Source organism: Uloborus diversus, chromosome 9 (genome assembly GCF_026930045.1).
Source record: "Uloborus diversus isolate 005 chromosome 9, Udiv.v.3.1, whole genome shotgun sequence".
Lineage (NCBI taxonomy): Eukaryota > Metazoa > Arthropoda > Arachnida > Araneae > Uloboridae > Uloborus > Uloborus diversus.
This window is the reverse complement of record NC_072739.1, coordinates 118,354,452-118,376,749: the sequence shown is the minus strand read 5'-3', so window position 1 is coordinate 118,376,749 and position 22,298 is coordinate 118,354,452. Positions and strand designations below refer to the sequence as shown.

The 22,298-nt window shown below is 33.0% G+C and overlaps 1 protein-coding gene across 1 annotated transcript in view; it reads right to left on the bottom strand.

Moving 5' to 3' along the window:
* Nucleotides 1-22,298, bottom strand: part of LOC129229242 (DNA-binding protein P3A2-like) — a 62,387-nt gene that overhangs the window by 33,494 nt on the left and 6,595 nt on the right. The window contains 2 exon segments of the mRNA XM_054863507.1: nt 4,551-4,723; nt 8,499-8,598. Of these exon segments, the coding sequence (XP_054719482.1) occupies nt 4,551-4,723; nt 8,499-8,598 (273 nt within the window).

Sequence of the window (22,298 nt, the reverse complement as noted above, 5' to 3'; positions counted from 1 at the left end):
AACTTCACAACTGGCAAAACTTTATAGTTCCCTTTTTCTGTGTCGGTAATAGATTTTTTAGACTCTTGCAATTTTTACTCCAAAATTAGTTCAGAACATAGTGGCAAAAAGTTTTGTAGCTGTCTGCGACAAGCTTTTAGAACTTCATAATGTGTCTGCAAAATTTTGAGCGTGGTTTCAATTTAAAAAATAAAAGAGTTTTTTTTAAAATAATGATTTTTGAAATAAGGCAGGACCCCCCCCCCCTCCCAAAGACGATGGTGCAATTCTCTAAATTCTCTGAAGCACTCCCCTCTCAAGAACGAGACCTCCCTCCTCACCCCAAAAACTGAGACAAAAATCTTTCGCAAATTACCTCCCCCTAAGTCTCACTGGTGCAATCTGATGACCACCCACCCCTCTGTCCTTGGTGGGCACCTAACATTTGCAAATATGCGTTGGCTATTGAACAGGGGTCTGTCCAGGATTTTTCACAGGGTCCATTTTATTTGTGAAAAATCAACTCATTTTGTAAAAAATCAAATAATTTTGTGTGTGTGTGGGGGGGGGGGGGGGATTGTAAAACAAAATTTCAAAGTGGGTGTTTTTGTGATATTTTTTCTTTTTTTCCGTTAATAATATAAATTTAAATTGAATAATTGAAACAAAAAAAATAAGATAAAAATGAAGTACTGGTTGAGCATTTAACTCTTGAAAGTCTTAAAACTCTCAGAATTTCATTTAAAGCTTCTAAATTTCATGATTTCAGTAAAAATAAAAGAAGAATTTATTTGTTTACCTCTTAAAAAAGCGTACTAAACATCAACAATTCGAAAAGTTCAGTTTTCAAAGCGATGCAAAGAGATCGCAATTCTCAAAGTGAAGACTCCAAAAGTATAAAAAAGGCTCATAACAGAATTATTTTTTAAAAAATTGTTTTAGAATGGCATTTTAGAAACCAATGATAAACCGATCATTAATATCTATAAACACAGTTGCAGCAAAGCTAAAATTTAACCATCTATTCAGCATTTAAGTTTTTGACTGATAAACAAAAACAGAATTTCGTTTTAAAATCTTGAAATGATGGTTTTTAATAGACTTTTCATTTATTTGCCTCCATATGAAGTGAAGTTAGGTTGAAAAAAAAAAAGAGTAAAATTTCGTTCATTCCTAGCTACAGTTTCTGGATAGAACACAGGGGTCTGGCCAGAGGATATTTGGGTCCGTTAACGGACCCTTCACAAAAATCCGATCAACCAAAACGGACCTTTCACAAAATCCCGATCAAACAAAACGGACCTTTCACAAAATCCCGATCAAACAAAACGGACCCTTCACAAAATTCTGATAAACAAGATCGGATCTATCACAAATTGTTTATTGAAAGAGCAAATCTGAAAGCAAAATAACGCATATTTCTGTGTATAAACCGCATATTTCTGTGTATAAACCGATAATTTTTGGAACCTTTCTTTAAATCAAATTAGAGGGATCAGCGTATACAAAATCAACTAATTTTGAAAAAAAAAAAAAATCGGCACTCTTGCAATGCGATGCTCCTGCAAGCAAGCGCCTGCAAGCGATAAATAATTGCTACTGCCAAATAAATATAATGGTTGTTTGTTTTATCACAGCTAATTAGCAGCGGTGTTGTTGTAAACTTTATTGAAAAGGCATTGGTAAGCACTTTTCTCCTCTCATGATTTAATAAACAATAATAATAATATATATCTGCCAAATGAACTTAGAACTACAAAGGGATAGTAAGGGTGAGGAAAAAATATGATAGCTTCAGATAGGGTTACCAACTTCAAAATTATCACCACTTAGAGTCTGGCGTTGAACCTTTATAACGACTTGATTAGAAGATATTCTCATTATTTTGCCAGCTTGTCAATATTTGCGTTTTTACAGTGGGTGCGGGTGCGATGTTTAACTGTTATTTTAGGAGAAAAGTATATGGGTTTTGTTTTTTCGATGCTAACAAGGATGATTAACTTTAAATAACTTTTAACTCTTTTAATTACCGTTTTTTTTCTTTAGATGTCTACATTTTGAAAAATGCAATCTTTTAACATCCGATATGAGAATCATATTTTGTTCTTTTTTCAAGCTAACTTCGCTTTATTAGGATGCAAATAAATGAAAAGTCTCTTTATTTCTGTTAGAATTCTCATTTCAAGTTCTTAAAGCAAAATTTCATTTTCTGTTATGAGTCAAAAATAAAAATGCTGATGGTTTATTTTATTTATTTATTTTTTTGAGCAATCATGATTGTTTATTGCTTTCATTTGACTGTTTTGATGTCCTATCATTTTATTTTCTCACCGCCACCCTCCGCACCATCACCGTGGACCAGCCACCTCACGATGCTGCTCCTATAGCGAAAGTCGTCTCCAGGTTGCGTCAATATCCTACACTTACACGCATACATCCACGCACGTGAAAACAAACACATACACACGCATACATACACCTACATTATTACAAACACATACATACACCTACACACATACACATACATACACCAACACACATACACATACAGACACCTACACATACACACACACCTACACACAACTACCCACACACTCATGCCTACACACACATACACACTCCCCCCCCCCCCCCCACCACAAACACTCATACACACAACTGCCCACACACTCATACCTGCACACAGGCACAAACACACACGCCTACACACACACACACACACACACACTTGTGATTGCGAAAAACATAATTTGAATTTCAGATGTCAAAATTCAAATTAATTTTTATTTATTTATTTATTTATTTTTTTTGCATCAACTGTGTCCACAGATATTAATGAAATGTTTATCATAGGACTCTAAAATGCAATTTAAAAATAATTTTATCAAAAACATTTCTTTTACAAGCCGTTTTTATACTTTTGATGCCTTCACTTTGAGAATTGCGATCTCTTTGCATCCGCTATGGGAATCCGATTTTTCGAATTTTTGATCGCTTTGTTAAGAGGTAAACAATTAAAATATCTTTTTATTTTTGTTAAAGTCACGGAATTTATAAGTTTTTAACGAAATTCTGTGCTTTTTAAGAGTGTTTGGGTCAAAAAGTTAAATGCTGAACCCCCTATTCTGAATTTTATTTTATTTTATTTATTTTTTTGTTACAATTATTTTAAATACTGTACAGAAATATTTCTAGTATAATTTAACATAATGTAGAATGGTAGATGAATATTGATACTTGAGAGAGCGATGCCCCCCCCCCCCCCCCGCCAAATATCAGAAAAACACTCCAGTGCTTTTCTCGACATAGAAGAGGAAAACACACAACTTTAAGTTTAATTGATGCAGTTTGTGCCATCTCTAAATTCTAAAATTTCGTTTTAACAAAAAAATCTTTTTTTTTTGCGAAATTTTTTGATTTTTCACAAAATTATTTCATTTTTCACAAAATTATTTGATTTTCCACAAAAAACGGACCTTGTGAAAAATCCTGGACAGACCCCTGGAACAAGCATTGGTCATTTTTTTCAATTTAATATTTCGCAATTTATTCTAATACGTTATAATAGCTGAAGCAAGGGTGCCGACCCTGGCCGGGGAGGAGGGGGGGGGGGGGTTAATGGCTCATAGTAGAAAGTACCATTGAAATTCTTATAGATGTTTAAAAAGGATTCAAATCTCATTATTGGGAGATGGTACTTCTGGGGGGGGGGGAAGTGCCCCATAAAATTGGGAGGGGGAGGAGGCATCGTCTGGAGGCACCACTACACCATCAACATCTTTACAGGTACATAAAAAGTATTTTATTCTTATTGGGAATTACTTTGGCTAATGGGGCTTCATAGAATTTGACGGGGCTGGAGAGGGTCTTTGACACTCTTGGGGGGACACCCTAGTAAAATCTGCATTTTAAGATCTACAATTAAAAAATCTAAAACATTAAAATTAAAGCTAATTTTCGTGCATGAAACCCAATTTCTTATTTAAATGAGCATTGGATTAAATGGAAGTTAACCACTATAAAATTAACAGATATTACATTTTTGCACCTTCAGACATCTTCATTCTTTATGAAGTAATCAAGAGATAAGTAAAAAATCAATCTACTTAAGTTGAATGATTTTTACTGAAGCTAAAAAGATTAGGAATGATAATCAACAGACAAAAGGAATAGCTTGAAACTGATTTTACAGTGTTACTAGTTACAACTAAGATTAGAAATAAAATTGAGGGAATGTAAGCACTCCAGAACGGAACAACGACCTATCTACACGCCCCTGAACCCCAGATTATTTGTGAATTTCGTAGCAACCTTTAGTGAACATAATTTTCTCCGATAACCTTCATTTTTCATGAAACAGTTTTTTTCGATATATAGAGATTTTTTTGTTATATAGAAACAATTTTTCTATGTAATGAACATAGAAATTTGCTGGGATTTCAATACATAGAAAATTTTGACATGTGGAAGTTTGATATATGGAGGTTCGACTGTATTTAATGAAAGTTTGATTTTAATAACTATAAACAATTTAGCACGCTCTTTTTTGAGGACAATAAAAGTGCACTTACCAGCTGCAGCAAGTTGTGCAGTAACATCTGCAACATTGGATGAACTAAGAAGATCAGCATCTTCAAAACTAGGACTATCCAATGACGAAGATGGATCACTCATATCATCAGGGATGATAGAGTGATTAACGGTGGACGTCACATCTGCAGTTATTTCAGAGCCAGTACTCATCCTATGAAAATAAGATATCACTTGTTTACATGAAATAATTAAACAACTGTAGAATTGAATTTTATTTGGAGGTGAATGTGAAATTATTTAATCTCTGAAAACACTATATCATTTATTGCAATACAATACAGAACCCTTTACCTGGGATCCAGAAAACAGGTAAATGTTCGCCTGATTTTCCGGCCACTTTTTAAAAAACAACTTTTGAAAAAGGGCTCTTACTCGAAATGTGTTCGAAAATCATTGCAATTTTTTCATAAATATTACACACAAGCATATAGCTTGAGAAATTTAGTACACAAAAAAAGACGACTCTCTGTGTTAATCTATAGAATTTCTGCAGATTTTCTACAAACATCTCCTAACTAACGACTCAAATTTTTCAAAATCTGTAGATTTTATCCAGTTTAAAGTAAATCTGAAGTTCCTGAAAACATTTTTCCCGAGTTTTTGCCAAATAAGAGGAATTTGTGGGAAAGTTAGATTTTCTTCTAATTTCAAGAAATCTGCAGAAATTGTAGAATTTCTATAGAAAATTTCTGTTCGTGACGCAAATCACAAATTCAGTTGTATTCTGCTTTCAGACATCTTATCAAACTTTTTTTTTTTTTTGCAAATTACTTAAGTTGTAAACCTAATAAAAATGCTTAACAGTAAACTCCCCAAAACTCGGTGGTGGGATCACCTGGGAGCCTTTTCACATTTCCGTCAAGGACGAAAATTTCTTCATGATGTCAATCCGACGTTCAGTGCTACTGATTAATAAAATAAGGTTCTTAAACTGTCAGTAAAACTGTTAGCCTGACTTGCATGCCTTTGCAAATATACTGTTTGCAGTAATGAGCTTTAGCTTTAACATATATTTTTTTACACTTAATGTTATCCTTTTTAGCTCTAATTCAAATGCATGTGTGAGTTTCCTTCATGTTTTTTTAGCTATTTTATACACTAGTATGGTTTTTTTTATATAATATTCGTATTATTCGCAGTTTGCCGCTTATCCACAGTTACTGTGCCATCATATTTCACAGATAATTGGGACTTCAATTTAAAATCAGCTATAAAACTCTGTAGTTCCCATATAATTTTAGCTAAACTTTTTCAAGCAGTGGCAGCAAGTAAAAGTGCCTTTTAACAAATTAAAAAAACTATTTACTATTATATTTGACTAATAGATTTTTTTTTTAAATTATACCTAAGTTTAATATGTCAGAGAGTAAGATTTCTGAAAGCTTCATGAAATCTGGAGATGGTCAGGTTAAGTGCCTTGTTGATTTTACATGGATTGACCCAATTCAGAACATTATTCCATATTTTCTCATAAGGGGAGGTGGGGCACGTTGGTCCGCTTTCTTACTTATCATTTTTTATCTCATCAAAAAATTTAATAATCAGTCTGATTTTCTACAATAAGCTTCAGTAAACACTTTTCAACCCCACAGATTTTTTTGGAAGTGTTGAATTGATAAACTTTTTTATATTAATTTTTCTACGGAACCTTTTAAAGTGGACCAACGCACCCCCCGGGTGGGGTGCGTTGGTCCGCCTGGTGGGGCACGTTGAACCGCATAACTTGAACAACATCTGTTATAATTTTAGTGATAAATACTATTAAACTTTGTAACTACCTTATCCTCTGAAAAATATTAAGTTTAAATATCAATATAACATATTAAATTGATTTTTTGATAAATCATCTTTATTTAAAAACAGCAATAAGCACATTCACCATTAATACACAATTATTTTTTTTTTAAATCAAAAGAAAAATCATAGAATATTATTAGAATTGTTGAGATTTAAGAGAAAAAAAGTTTCTAAATTGTGTGGGGTAGGTTGGTCCGTTCCGAAGTGCCCCACAAAAGAGTGGACCATTTGTAATCACACCTGGCTATGCTCACACAGCTATGTTCTTGGTTTCAGACTCTCGACAAAAGCGCGTCTTTTCCCATGAGGTCGAGTCGGGGTTGAACTGTTCCTGTGGCCCCATTTGTCCGAGTCATTTTGGGCATCTAAAACTGGTAAACTGAAAACGCGGTAGGCACGGGGGGCTTCGGGGTGCAATGCAATGTAAAGAGTAGAGCAACCTATACCACCTTCTTGGTCTACAAAAGCGATGTCATATTTTTTTGCTTTTTGACAAAAAATGAAAAAATTGCCAATTATTATTAACGTAAAGGAAGTTATTGAAAGAAAGGAGTTCAATTTTTTTACTGCAATCTTGGTGAAAACCATGGAAAAAAAAATAAAATTACAGTTTTTTGAAAATTACTCAAGACTACTGAAATAACTTTCTGGAATAAAATTTGTTCAGTATACCTGTACTATGTGATTTTATTATAGGGTTTGTAGGGCCATAGGTGCTATTTGTTGGTCATAAAAGAAAATTAAAAATATTAATAGTATTAAAATAATTGAGACCGGTCCAATGTGCCCCGCGCTCCAATTTACTTCACCTCCCTCTATATATGACACTTGTCCTTCCTGCAACACCTGATCTCATCAAGATCCTAAAATAAAATTAAGGAGGTGTGAGAGACAAGGGCAGATCCAGAAACTGTTCAAGGAGGGGGCGGTTTATTTTTAACTTACCATTGATTTACGCATCTTGGAGGGGGGGGGGCAACATTTTTATCTTACAAAACTACAATATAGAGATTTTTCCAAGGAGGTCCTCGAGTCGTTTCCTTTAGATTCCTATTGAAGGGGGTGTGCTAAACTTGCGTTTCGGAGCTTCAACTTTGTAGACAACTTTGGAGAATGTTTCAAAACATGACCGAAGGTTGTTTAAAATTGCTCTTTTATGGAACTTTAATTATGAAAAGTTTCCGGGTGAGAGATTCAAACCCCTCCTCTTTCCTTAATGTCGTCAAAAATGTGATGCGTGTTAGAACTTCAATTTAAAAAAAATGCCAATGCAGGGTCGCTCAAGGGAGGGGCTATCGCCCTTCCCTTGTATCCGTCCTTAGTGAGAGAAAAGCAAAGCAATTTTATAATTTTTTTCAAAATTTTATCTAGTTGCATATCAAATTGAAGTTGATTCAAAGAGTTTGAAAACAAAGCTAGTTTCAAACTCATGTCACTTTTAGTTTCAGAGATAAAGGCAATTAATTGTATCAAACTAGAGCACTTTTTATAAAAATTTCAATTAATTATTTATTAAAAAGTAACGAAGATCATTTTTCATTCATAAATAGGTGAAATGTCTTGATGCACCAAGTATAATCAAGTTCTGTCAGGGTATATGTCGTAAAATTGTTCCAAATTGTGCTGATTAGATGTAGATTGACCCTCCAACTGAACACTGAAAAGGAATACCGATGCAATTTTTTATTGTATGGAAAATCAAAGCATATTAGAGCAAATGGTTACTACATAACAAAGTGGGGGACACACCGAATACCTATTCTGGAAATTTCTACATAGTAGTAGACAGCACAAAATCTATCAGTTCATTGATTTATTTATTTTACTGACACTAAAATGGTTTCAAGAGTGCAAATACCAAAGTTAGTACAAAAACTAACCCCTTTCTAAGAACCTCGCTTACAAAAAACTTTTTCATACACTAGTACAGAAAATTGTGATGTATTTCTTATTTATTTAAAAACGTTTATTACTAGTAAACTAGTGAAAAAATGCATCCCTTTAGCAGTTAAGATCCTACAGAAAACCACACAGATACACAACACAGGTTAAACTATAACCCTCTCTTTTTATGTCGGGGGTTAATAAAACAATAAAAGTAGAGTAGATTATATTTTAAACATATTTACCGGCTAAATAAAAATACTTTTTCTCTTGGCATGCCATCACACTTGTTTGTACTTAACAGAACTTTAGTTTCAGTGACATCGCCTTCGAAAGACATGTCCCCTGAAAAGAAAAAAAAAAAGTTTTACACAAGTATAACAATGCAAAAAATTCCAGGTTACAGCAAGTATTGACAAAAATATCATAAGTTAAAGACCAAAAAGGTTTTCTGGCCACAATTATGATTGCTGCTTTACAGTGGCGGCTCGTGCCTTGAAAAGTGAGGGGGCCAGATCATGGGTGCGCCTCCCCCCTCCCCACGGCTTTGAAAAAAAAAAAAAAAAAAAAAAAAAGATTTTTTTAAAAATATTCTTTTAATACTTAAACTTTCTTAAAATAATTATTTGTGGACAAAAAATAAATTTAAATTCATTTTAAACAAAGGACAAGCTATAAAATACATAAACTACTAAATAAATCACAAAAGACATTAATCTCATGTTCATATCCATGATTGCCGGCAGGGTGGAGTACTTTCGCTGCCCGACTTTCAAAAATAAAATTTAATTTATCAGGTAAGGAAAAGCTACAAAATTATTGATCTCACGTTTATATCAAGTACGGTAAGATGGAGGCACTCCCCTCTCCCCCGAATTTTCAAAATGAATAAACAAATTTGAGAAGAAATATTATTTTTAATCTTATAACTTAATATTTTGAATGAGTAAAATTTTTATTTTAAGCAAGGCCAAACTACAAAACTGCAAAAATATTGTGCTCAGAGAAACATGTAAAATTTATAAATTAAATAACTTTAACACGGACGAAAATACATCTCAGTATTTGCTTTAAAACAAATAAAATATAAAGAAAAACTAAACTTAAAAAAAAAAAAAAAATAAAAAAAATAAAAAAAAAAACTAAAATTAAATAAAAACCTAGTTTAAAAAAATTCCTAGTGAACAAGGGTGTATCTTTCTGCATATGATTCTGCAGGCCCCCATGGGCCAGATTCAGAATTTTTATGCAGAAAAAAACAAAAAATATTGAATTCTTTAATATGTGAGCAGTATAATTTAAAAAAAGTTTCAACTTCTGTGTAACAATGGGAAGACATTTTTTGAATTAAAAAAATTATCTTGTAACAATATATGCACATACGTACATACAACACACAACAGTGGCGCAACGAGAAAATAGTTAAGGATAGGGAGAGGCACAGGCTAAAAAAAATCCCATCACTTTGATTGATTTGCTCATCAAATCTCTGAATTTTTAAACTTGTAATTTTAAAAACACAATTTTAGACGGTTTTTGGTGATGTTAGGGGAAAAACGGTACAGGGGACCTTGCGGAAATTTGTAGAAATTGAAGCCTTACCCCTTAAAGCGGCCATGACGTAAAATTCCTTCACCCAGCGATGAATCGAAGAGCGGCCGTGTCGGAAAATTTCGCCATGAAAATTCTACTTCGAGAACGGCTGCGACGTAAAATTCTGCCACCTGAAAACTACTCTAAAAACGGCCGCGATGTAAAATTCTGACTGTGCTTTCCCCTGTTCCAAATTTTGTGAGGGACAGCCGCTGACCAAGGGGGTGTTTCTCTTTCTATTCACTGAAGGGGTGTTGAGAGCTTACACTGCGGGGTGCTGACTCTCTTTTTCAGTCAGTGATATTTGAAATCGACGGACAATAGTTTTGTGTTCACAAATGTTCGATTTAACTGTTTTTGTTACCACAATTATTTTCTATTCGTTGTTACTTTAGACATAATTTCGAAGTTTGCTATTATTTTATTAAATTATTGTTTCAGTTGCTTAACTTACCATCGTCAAACATATCTGGATCAAAAGGGGGCTGATATGGTTCGGCAGGGGCTGATCTTCATTTCCCCCTTCTTAGTTTAGCTTATGCACCAGATTACGGCGAACTAGGAATATGTTTCTCAAAAAACTATGTAAGTTAATTAATGAACTAAAAAATGTTTTTTTTTTTCACTGGAATTTTTATACAAAAAGTACACCATCTTTAAGCATTGAATTTCTTCGTTACATTTCGTTTCATTCAAACTGAAACAAAGCTGATTGCTGTCGAAATAAGTAAATCGTTTCGCATGTACAATGATGATCGCTACTGTTGAAATTTCCAAATGGGCTTAATCTTTTATTTAACGATTCTGGTAAATAAACAGAAATGTATTTAAAAATATTTTATAATTTAAAATAGTAAAAATATTTTCTGTAAAATATTCCTGCTGCAGATTTGCTGCCAATGTTTTTATCATTTTACAGTTCTTTTAATATAACGGATTAATTTCCCCATGTTATTTAGAAAAGAATAAAATACTTTTGATGTGAAATTTACTTGTGAAATTTGATTTGTGTTCTGGACCGCTGGCCTTCGAGGTCAGAACCTTGGTCAGCCACATTTTCTGAAACAATTTTGCCGAGTTGTCAGTTTAGTTAGGGGGGGGGGGGGGACTGATGTTCAGGCCCAGTTCTAATTTTCATCATACTCAGAAAGCTTGGGTGTTATCTATGAATAAAAGCGACAGTTGGGGCAACGGCTAGTAAAAACTGGCCGCATAAAAAAATGCTATAACAAGGCGTAGATAATGGTAACTTTGCTTCACAAAGTTATTTTTACTCATATTACCGATCATGGATTATTATCAGGGTTGGCCGGACTGGACCCAATGGTTTTTTTTTGAAAAAACCCATTTAAAAAAACCCATTACTTAACCCACTTTTGGGTTTTTTTAAATTTTCTGGGAAGTTTTTTTTTTTAATTAATTAATTTAAATACTTTTACAATTCAAACTTCTATTTTATTTGTTCTTCACCACAGACAATGGACATAAAAAATGAATTTTGAACTTTAATAGTATTTCTTAACTCTTAACAGCATTAAAAAAAATACTTCAAAGATTTTAAATAAATATATTTAACTTTTTTCTTTAACTGGTCAATAAATAACTCAAATTATCTTGACTAAGTCCTGTCACGTTTGATTTTCTCAATATTTGTGATTTGTACAGAGGAAACTACTCTAGCTAAAAAGCTTTCATGTGAATTATTTTCTGCAACCCAACACGTCACAAATCTCGAATTACAGTCGAGTCCCGACTTTCGCGAGGGATGCGTTCCAAGACCCTTCGCGTAAGTTGAAATTTTGCGTTGTAGAAATAGGGAATGTGTAAAAACTTTTATAAACATACCCATACGATTAAAGACACTTGTAAACACCACCTCAAACTGTTAAAAACCATTTCTTAATTATACATTACTGTTTCTTAAATAAAAAATTGAATTTTTATTTATTTTATTTTAAAAAAACAGTTTTATTTAACATAAAAAAAATGCTACGATGCACAAAATGAATGATCAATGGGATAGAAAGGCGTAAAATAAACCACTACGGTACGTACATTATGTAGTAAAAAAAAAAACAAATACACTACAGTTGTTGAAACTTTCTCTGTTTCCTCCTATCATCACAAACTTTAAATGAAACAGCGCTCTTAGGTGTCATTGTATTTCATCAACTTTCCCATATAGAATGAAAAAAATAAATGGAAAATGCGGAGTAGTTATTTGTATAAGCGATGTTGGGAACTTCCGCTCTCAGTGATGCCGAAGGGATGAAGGTCCATTCACGGAAAAAAAAAGCGATTCCCTTCGGAAAATTTTCGTGTTGTGTGTCGGTGAAGAATTCGCGTTAAGAATAAAATTCTTTACCGAGAAAAAAATCACGTTATAGCCATTTCGTGTAAGTCGGATCGCGTTGTAGCAGGATTCGACTGTAACAAGTTATATTTCTTTTAGAAATTTCCAGATTTTACAAATGGTTGGACAGAAAACAGAATAGGATGTACAGTATTTTCATTATCTTACGAAAAAGTTTAATATTTCTTACTCTGTACACAGAAATAAAAAAAGCAGGCAACATAAAATTCAAAGAAATGTCTTGATTAAGCTGGAATTCAGTAAATAGGGATTTAAACTACTTGAGGTTCTACAGTAGTTTTGCATAACAAAATGAAATACAATAAAGTAAAAAAAAAAAAAAAATATGTAGTAATTTAAAACGAACAATAGATTTTATCACTCAAGAAGTAACTTTGCCTTAACTGTTGGTAATCATGGAAACTAAAAAATCTGAAACTTCACCATTCTTGGGTTTTGTCGTCTTTCATACTTTTCTTCAGAAAACGCTGAATTTTAACTAGTTTTCCAGCGTTTTTTACCTCAAGACAATTTTTGCGCTTTGTCCATATACTTACGCTACAATATGCGACAAGTACCCTATATTTTCCCTAAAAAAGACAAAAAACCCACATTTCTTTTAAAAAACCCAGCTCTAGTTGGTTTTTTTTGGGTTTTATTTAAAAAACTCCAAAAAACCCTGGGTCCATGGGCTTTTTTTTAAAAAACCCGGGTTTTTGCCAACCCTGATTATTATTTAGTTTGTATATATCCAAACTTTTCCCAGACTTTCAGTTAAATATTAAAGTCAAATATTATGTTAAATTTAACCTCGTCTCATTACAAAAATATGGATATATATGTGACTAATCCAAGAACAGAAATATAGTTGAATCTCCATAGTTCAAGATGAATGGGACTGGGTCTACCTTGAAATATCTAAAACATGAATTATTAAAGTCAGAACTTCATTAAATAAGATAAAAAGCTGTAAAAATTTTTTTTAATATCCATGTGAACTATTATAATTTTTTTTTTGCATGAAAAATGCATTAAAATATTCTAACATTTAATATTACTGATAGTAGATTACATTGTGTAAAGAAAAATCCAGGGCTCCATGAAAAAAGTAAACAATAATAAGGGTTCCACCTCTACTCACCAAAAAAAAAAAAAAAAATCAAGCAACGCTGTCTTAGAATGAAGATATGACTTAATGAGTGCCCACAGAAATGGTTGCCACTTGTTACTATTTTTTATTCAAAATTACATTTATAGAAAATTAGGAGATTCGAGTTCTCATGTAAATGTTTCAATTCATGTAAATGTTACACAGGGGCCCAGATATGCTTTTTCTAGTATTCGCTTTCAATTTTTGTCTTCTTCTCTTTTTCCTTTTTCCTATATAATCGAAAAAGGAGCTTCAATGAATGATTATTTATCAAAGCTAAATGCTTATTTATTATATATGAATTATTTTGTGATGCAGGTCATCTATGTGCAGGATTTATTCAAGATTCATTGGCATGTATTTATTAACAATATATAAATTTCAATATTTTTATCGTGAGGAGGGGAGTCATTTTTCATTTTTGTTCTGGGGGACAAAACCACTTGAGTCGGCCCTGCTCCAAAATACGTGAATTTTTCATTTCAAATGTTTGCTGTACTAGTATAGATACCTTTAATTGCACGATCTTAATTGTTTTTCATATTCAACATTTAACAATTAAAAAAAAAATAGAGGAAGGATTCTCAAAAGTGGGTTGCTGTGGTACCCTATGGTGCCGCAGCGAGAGGTTTTAGTGGTGTGAAAATGGTGGTATCAAAATGGTGGCTTGATATTGAAATGTTAAAAGCTTGGTTGATAGTCCAGTCTCAGCTTCGCGCCATTTCCTACCCCAAGGACACCTTGCAGGGTATACCTGACCCTGACACTTGCACCCCATTGTAAACGAGCTAAAGTACTCCATTGTTTCGTTTGCAAGACGAAACGAGAAAGGGGAAGTCCTCGGTATTTTCCATCCACATGAATGCAGATCCCTTGAGTATCAGAAGGGGGAAATCTTATTTTCAAGTTCTTTTCATAAAGAACAGTGATTCAGCTTACTGATAAGAACATGTGCATTCAATAAAGTCAAACAGCAAACTAAGATATGCTTTGGAGAGTTAGCAAAACTCATCCTTACATTACTGGAATTATAATATTTGTAGAACTTGGTTTTTTATAAAGAAAGAGTCATTGTTTTCACTTGAAAACCAATTTTTAAATAAGTACTTAAACATCACATTCTTAGACATATATTTTTGAACCTTATGTTACTATAAGAATTGCGATGCTGAACAAATAGGTGTAACAAATGAAAAACAGAACGGAATAAAGTTAAGCTAATGACTTGGTAGAATATAATTAATGTTATTGGAGTGTATTAATTTTAAATGATATTCTTCAGTAAAACAGAAAGAGCGAAGAGTGGTGCGAAAAAATCAAAACAATTATTTTCGAGTGAATGTGGCACGGAAACGTTGCGATCGGTGAACGCAACGACTTAAAAAATAAATTATTTTGAAATTGCATGCTTTTGACAGCCGAATGAGTCTTAAAAATTCGAAAACGCGGAGAATTTTGCCGGTTTTTTGGAATTTTTTTCAAAATTTTGCATCTTTTTTTTTTCTTTAAGTGCTATAAACCATGAAACGTTGCAATAGGTGAACACTTAATTTTTGTAAAAAGATAATGAAATTGAATATTATTATCCAATCTACAACTAAACAAAAAATTCCAAAATGGAAGAATTTCACCATTTCTTCATAATTAAAAAAAAACCTTCATTTTTATTTTTAAAATACTATAAGACCAGAGGGTTCCAGTTATTGATGAAGAATTGAAGCGGAAAAGAAAATTGAAATCTGATATCAAAGCCGGTAACGTTCCTGAAAATTTGAAAAATATGCAAAATTTCATCGTTTCTTTGGGATTTTTAACGAACACTTATGGAATTACCAAAAACCAAATAATTTGAGCATTTACTTTTTTTCAAAATTTAAAAACAAAAAGAAAAACTATCATTTGATGAAGACAGAATCTTCTTTCTCTTCAATCTTGAAGAAAAGTAGTCTTTCATCTTAAAGCATGCTTTTAACAAAAGACAATAATGTTACTTGTTTTCTATTTTAGGATTTCAATCAATTATTTTTTCAATACAGTTTTAAAATGTTATGAAACAGTGAGAAACAAACGTATGTAAGATCCAAAATTTTAAAATTTGGCGATAATCAGTAGAAATGGCAGGAGAACCTCTTTTCTGTTTTGGGGCAAGAGATAGAACTCGGAAGTTCTGGCTCGTGCTGCTAAACAGTATAGTTTAGAAAAAAAATCAATCAAAAGTCTATCTAGAATCTAAAATTTAAACTTGTTTTACTCGAAACTTTAAAAGTCAACTTACATCCCTTCTTACAGCTTCTTGCTGCTTCATATTTTACAACTACAAATCTAAATAAATTTACGCTGTACGATGAATATTCACGTTATATAGTCATGTAAATTATGAAATACAAGAAATGAAAGCATTTTTGACTTCGTTGTTACGTGGTTTTAACAGTGCACGCAGTGAGATGACTGCTATAAATAGGTTTACAGACAAGAAAAACGAATCGAGGGGATAGGGGCTTAGATCATTGAGATGGTCTAAAAATAATGGGGGTGGCCGCCGGACACCATTGCGTTCGCCACGATACTGCCACTGATGAACATTTACGTAAATGTATGACTATATGTTTAATTTATTTTTTATTAAATTAAAAATTCTTTACTATTGCAAGTTAGTCCTAAAGTAGAAGATGGAGAACTTGTAAACACATAACAACCACCGCTCATGCGAGCTGTTCCGGTATCTTTTTTAAAACATGAATGTTAGGTTATTAATTTTCGAGAAAAAAATATAATTTATTATTATTTTTTTGTACTGTCGATTCAGAAAGTATAGTTCAGTATTTCTTTATTTCTTGTTACTACATAATTAGTCAAGAATTTTGTGCTATAGAACAGCTACAGGGAGGGCAGATTACCCCATAAAAGTCAGAAAACTTGAGCTTCTCCTCAGAATTTTTAGGGAGCCAGAAAATGACTAAAAAACTGTGATTAACAATTACAGTTTCTGCTTTTAAAATCATTTTTAAAGAGATTGTTAACGTTGCCGCATGCTAAATAAAAATGTTTGGAAGAAATAAATAATAATAAAAGGTGAGGACACATTTAATAAAATGTGGTCACAAGTTATGTTTTCTGGCATGGGATTTGGTTCAACTCTGTTATGGGGCATTCCACGGTATTTTGGACATTATGTAGAGTCTGTAACGTGACCTTCTTTTGCCATAACTTTTTAATTTACCGTTTGATTTGCAAATTATTTTAATTTGAGCTGGTGTGTTGGTAGGAAAAGATCAAAATAAAATAATATGCTAATCAAACAGTAAATTAAAAAGTTATGGCAAAAAAGGTCACGTTACGGACTCTACATAAGTGTCAAAAATACCTTGGAATGCCCCTTATAATGCTCATTTATGTCATTTAATTTTTTTTTGTGAAGTGTTAAATTTGATTTATACGTTTTACTACGTTATTCGTTGAGCATTGCAGTACAACATGTGTAAGTACGAAATATCAATTCGCCGGGAAGGTGGAATAAACTTTATTGAATTCTACTGGATCACTTTTGTAAATATTACTAGTAGCACAAATAAGTTTTGCATCAATGTGCATAGAATTTTCAAAAAATTTCCAAAAGCTAAAAGTGAGGGCCTTGAAATGAGACCGAGTTTTCCCTAATTTTAAAGGCTAATCTAGTCCTGACTACAGGAAATAAAAAGGCACGAAACATTTTAATTAAACACAAAACATTAACTAAAGAATCCAATTTAAAGTCATTTAAAAAACATTAATAACCTGTGTGAAACCTAATAGCAATGTATAATAAAAATAATCTTAACAAAATAAACTATTTCTTGGGCTGTGTAGTCTTATATTTGGTTCTTTTTCTTTTGTATCCAGCAAATGGAACAAACTACGAAACTTTCAAATTTGACAGTGAGCATTGTTATGTAATTCATAAAAAAATATTTTGTATTTGACACATTACAGTACAATTTAAACTGACAAAGTACAGGTCAGAGCTGTAGAGTCTGAAGGAAAATGTTCAACTCCGACTCCTGGATTTTGAAGCGTCCAACTTCGACGCCGGCTTTTTTTAAATTTATTTATTTTCAATTCCCTCCCTTCCCTCAAGGGAAAGGATTATATATTTTATCGGATTTTTCGGATTTGCCGTGCCAACACTTATCATGGGACGCGGGAGCGTCCCGCCCCGCCAAGGAAACCAAACATCAGCAGCCAACAGAAGCAAATCCACCGCCAAAGAAGAAAGATAATAAAAACGACCAAGAACAAGATTACACGACAGAACGAATTGGGGTTTTTTGGGTTTTTCACCCCTCTGTAACTCAGCCCCATGAAGACCCCCGGAGTTGATTTTTGGTACACTCAATCTCTAGTGGCCCCTGACGCCGTAAACCAAAATACAATCCCCAGGACCATCAGGGGGAGGAGGTATTAAAGTTATAAAATCGCTGTTCAAAAAAGTTTTCGCTTTCTTTGACAGAGCTACAGCTCAGACGAAAAATGGAATTAAGCTGAAATTTCGCACAAACATTCCTTGTGCCCTACTGATGTGCCTTTCGTGCCATTTGACCCCCCTCCCCTTCCCCCTCATTTTTACCCCCCAAATTGTATCTTCCCGGGGTTCTATCACAGCCCCCCGGGGGGCTACGGTAATGATTTTTTGCATCCATATTCTTGGGGGGGGGGCCATTGAGTACATATACAAAAATTCAACCTCCAGGGACATCAAGGGCCGGAGTAATTGAAGTTTGAAAATCACTAATTTCCCACTCTCAGCTTATAGAGTTTGTTGATCTCTGACTGCAATTGCAATGTTAGAGAACAGATCTAAGATCTAACAATTATTCAAAAGTTGTCTTTGGAAATGAAATTCAATCAAGACTAATAAAATATCCAACAGTTGCAACTAGACGTTAAATCGCGGATATCACAAATTTACCACAGCTACTGCGCATGCGCGCAGACTTAGAATCTGAAAACAGAAAGCCCAATGAGCTACGTTGTTTGTTTCTACTTTAGCAGAGAAACAAATTAATGAATGAGATTAGAATGCTGTCCCCCCCCCCCAAAGTTTTGCCGATATGAAATTTCCTTCCCCCTGTTTTTCAGTTTTGATATATTTATGAAGGGAAGAAATTTTAAATGTAGGCGCGAAACTGGGGTTAAACCATTACAACATTTTACGTGACAAATTATATGAAACTGTACGCATAAGAATACGGCACATATACCTTTTTAATTGAAAGCGAAAAATAGCACTTTTTTATTGGTTTGCTTATTTTCTAAATTAATGGATTTTTCACAAACAACACATAATGAAATGAAAATATATAAAATATGTGTGTGGATATCCGTGGTTTGTAGTAATTTGTAAGCTGAAAATTTTTTTCAATTTATTTAAGCAAGACTTCTAATGAGCTTAATCCGCGCGCAACATGCGCATTCCATTCGCTATGGCAAATTTGGGATATCCGCGATTTGACATCGAGTAAAGTTGTATAGATCTTCTGACACATTCAAATTTAAAATATTTAATGGCTTAGTTTTTTTTTTTTTTTTGCTTTGTGATAACATGTGTTATTTCGTTTTTTAAATGAACTTTTAAACAAAACTAGGTATTAAACAAGACAAAGACTTCTATCAAGAGAAAAATAAATCACCAAACAATTCAAATTATCCCATAAAACGTAAAATAATCTTCGATTTAAGAAAAATGTAATTAAACAAAAAGTGAAAAGCTAGATTAAAATAGCCCTCAAGCCCAGTAGCAGAAACTTTCTAACCAGTCTGCGACACTATCTTGGGCAGTTGAAAATAATCTGCAGCATTATTATTGGTTTTATTTTAAGTTTTCATAAAATACACTAGTCCCTTGCAAAGGTCAAGACTCGGAAATTTTCCAACAGGTCTGGCCCGAAAAACTTAGTGGCCGCCACTGGCGCCGAGTTTTGAAGTATAAAAGGGGGAGGGGGCAGTTTTCACTATTTTCATAATACTAAGTAGAACTCTGCGCACAATGAAAAATAATTGTTTAATATATTTATTTGAATATAGAAAATTTAAGTTAAAAAAGGTTTTTGATTTTCTCTTTTTTGAAAATGAATAAATAAATAGTAAATGAAAAGTTGGCAGGAAACTGCATTTTAGATGAATGTTTCATTTTATAGCAAAGCCTTCAAAGCAGGGAAGATCAAATACAATTGTGCAGATAATTTACATTTTTCATGAAAATAATTTAAAAAAAAAAAAAAACATGATTTATTGCACATTTTATGTTATCTTTATAATAGTTTGTATTGCGGTAAATATGCAATTCTGTATTTTGAAACCTAAGCAAGTAATAGTCTCGTCTATTTCCATCTTGAGAATGACCAAACATGGCGTCAGCACGTAAAATTTAAAATTCATGATTACAAATAGTTTTTTGAATTTGTTACATTAAAGTAGTGATAAATTCAAAATCCTTAAAAAACTACAATTTAGATGAAATAGTAAGTTTTTAGCACATTAGCCTCTAAAGCAAATGAAGATAAGATAATATTCTAAAGATAAAATTTTTGCATTTTTAAAGACAATAATTAAGAATAATCCGAAAAAAATGGCACATTTTGCATTATTTTCAACATTTTGCATTGCAATAAGCATCCAATTCCGTTTATGAGAACGTAGGCACTTAAAAGTCTTGCCTACCAACATCTCGGGAATGACCAAACAAGGGGGCTGCGCCAAAAATAAAGATATAAATTTCTGAATTTGTTGCAAAAAATTTAAAATCCTCATGACACTACACTTTAGTTGAAAAGTTTTTAGCTTTTTTCAGTCCAAAGCAATGAGGATAAAGTGAAGTTTCAAATTTTTCATTTCTCAAGAAAATTAGTTTAAAAAATAAATGAAAAAAAAGATTTGATGCACATTGAGTTATTTTCATTAGTTGGCAGTTAAATGAAACATCCACATCTGCTTTGTTTTTCAAACTTTGGCACTCTTAAGCATCTCATCTACTTCAATTTTGTGAATGACCAAATATGGCGGCTATGTTTCTAGCTAAATCCATCGCCTTTCCGGTCAAAAAACGATCTCCAAACGATCTTTGGCAAGTTGAATTTTCTTTTTTCTCTTTTATTTATTTATTTTTTTCTTCCTTTCTTTTTGTTCTTTTGCAAAATTATCTGCAGGCGGCTGAAAAATCTGCGACGCACGTCTCGCGTCTCGCAGTTTCTGCTACCGGGCCCTCAAGTTGTAAAACATTCAAAGAAACCTTCATGAAAATGTTGAATAATCTGTCAAATAAAGAAACTGTAATAGAATTTATTGCGAAGTTGTAAAATACTCGAAAATAATATAATTTAAAATACAGTATTTTATTATCCAAGAAGTTTTCTTTGCAACAAGATACAAGGATTGCAATAAAATTTAAACCGCCCAATTCTCGCAAAATGAACATAGAATCTTAATAGTCAGAAAATTACTTGACGTAAAATTAGGCTAGCCATTATTGTTCCTTAAAAACACAAAACAGCGTTGTTTCAATTGAAAATTTTCTGACTTCAAGCTTGCAATTCTAAAAACGCAGACAAAGTAATACTATCAATGCAAAAAGATGTGATATCTCATCAAAAACAACCCTGTTGTAAAAATTTCCCCGCCAAGAAAACCTTTAACTTTTCCGCACAAAAAAGAAAACCTGCATCCTAAACCCAAAAACTCTCAGCCATAAAAAGTTATGATATCTAGTTTACCCGCCAAGTATCTGCCAAACTACCATTCTCATCTCTCTACCAACCCCATTTAAAAGATCTATCCATATTTCTGAGGAGTTGAAGGTGGGAGGAGGTTCTAATGGAAGTAGCTGTGATGAAAAAGGAGAAGAGGGAGAAGGGTAGTTTGGCAGATACTTGGCGGGCAAACTAGATATCATAACTCTTTATGGCTGAGAATTTTTGGGTTTAGGATGCAGGTTTTCTTTTTTGTGCGGAAAAGTTAAAGGTTTTCTTGGCGGGGAAATTTTTACAACAGGGTTGTTTTTGATGAGATTTGAATTTACCGAACACCCTCAAGTTTCCTCTCAAGCTACGGGCGCCGGCTTGCTCAAGGAATACATTCCTTTTACTAGTTATTATTTTTATTTGAAAGGGATTACTTTAGGCAACAAATCCGTTTGATGACAGTTGCTATTAGTTAAAGAGAGTACAAAAACAAGCAAACTAGGGGACGGCGTAAATAGCTATTACAGAAAGTATGATAAACAATCAAGTCTGCTGGTTGCCAAAGGCAGTTATTTTGTTATTAGTAGGCCTATATACTTGTAATCGAACTAATTGGTGGTAAGTTATTTAAAAAATGCAAGGAAAGTCGGTAAATATTATTGAAAAAAAGAAGCCCGGAGTCAGAGTAGGTTTGTTTCGAATGACTCCGACTCCGAATCCTTTACCCCAAAATAAGCTCGACTCCGTCTCCACAGCCTGGTATAGGTCACAAACTCTTCAATGTAATTCGTTGAAATATGATGATTGTCCTCTCTTTTTTTTTAAAAATCTTGTTCGTATGTGCCCCAGGCTTGACGATATTCGGTCACAATCGGAGCACATTTGAACAATCGAAGCCTTTTCTTTTCTTTCTTTTTTTTCAAACACCATAAACTGAATAGATTTTCTTTCAAAATCTCATAAAGATCATGTCTCAAAGAAAATACTTCTATCATTAGAACACTTTTGTCCTGAGAAATTCATAACGTTCTTTGAAAAAAAAGAAACGAGGAAAAAATTCCCCTTAGGTACCTCTTTCACCTATACTCATATGATATTGATTTTTAGTAAGACTGAACTAAACAACTGCTAAGCAAACAATTGAATAGGAATAAACATTTGTAGCGTAGTACTGAACAAAATTAAATTTTGCTTGCGCCCAAACATAAACTATGACTTTTTGAAAAGGAATTTTAAT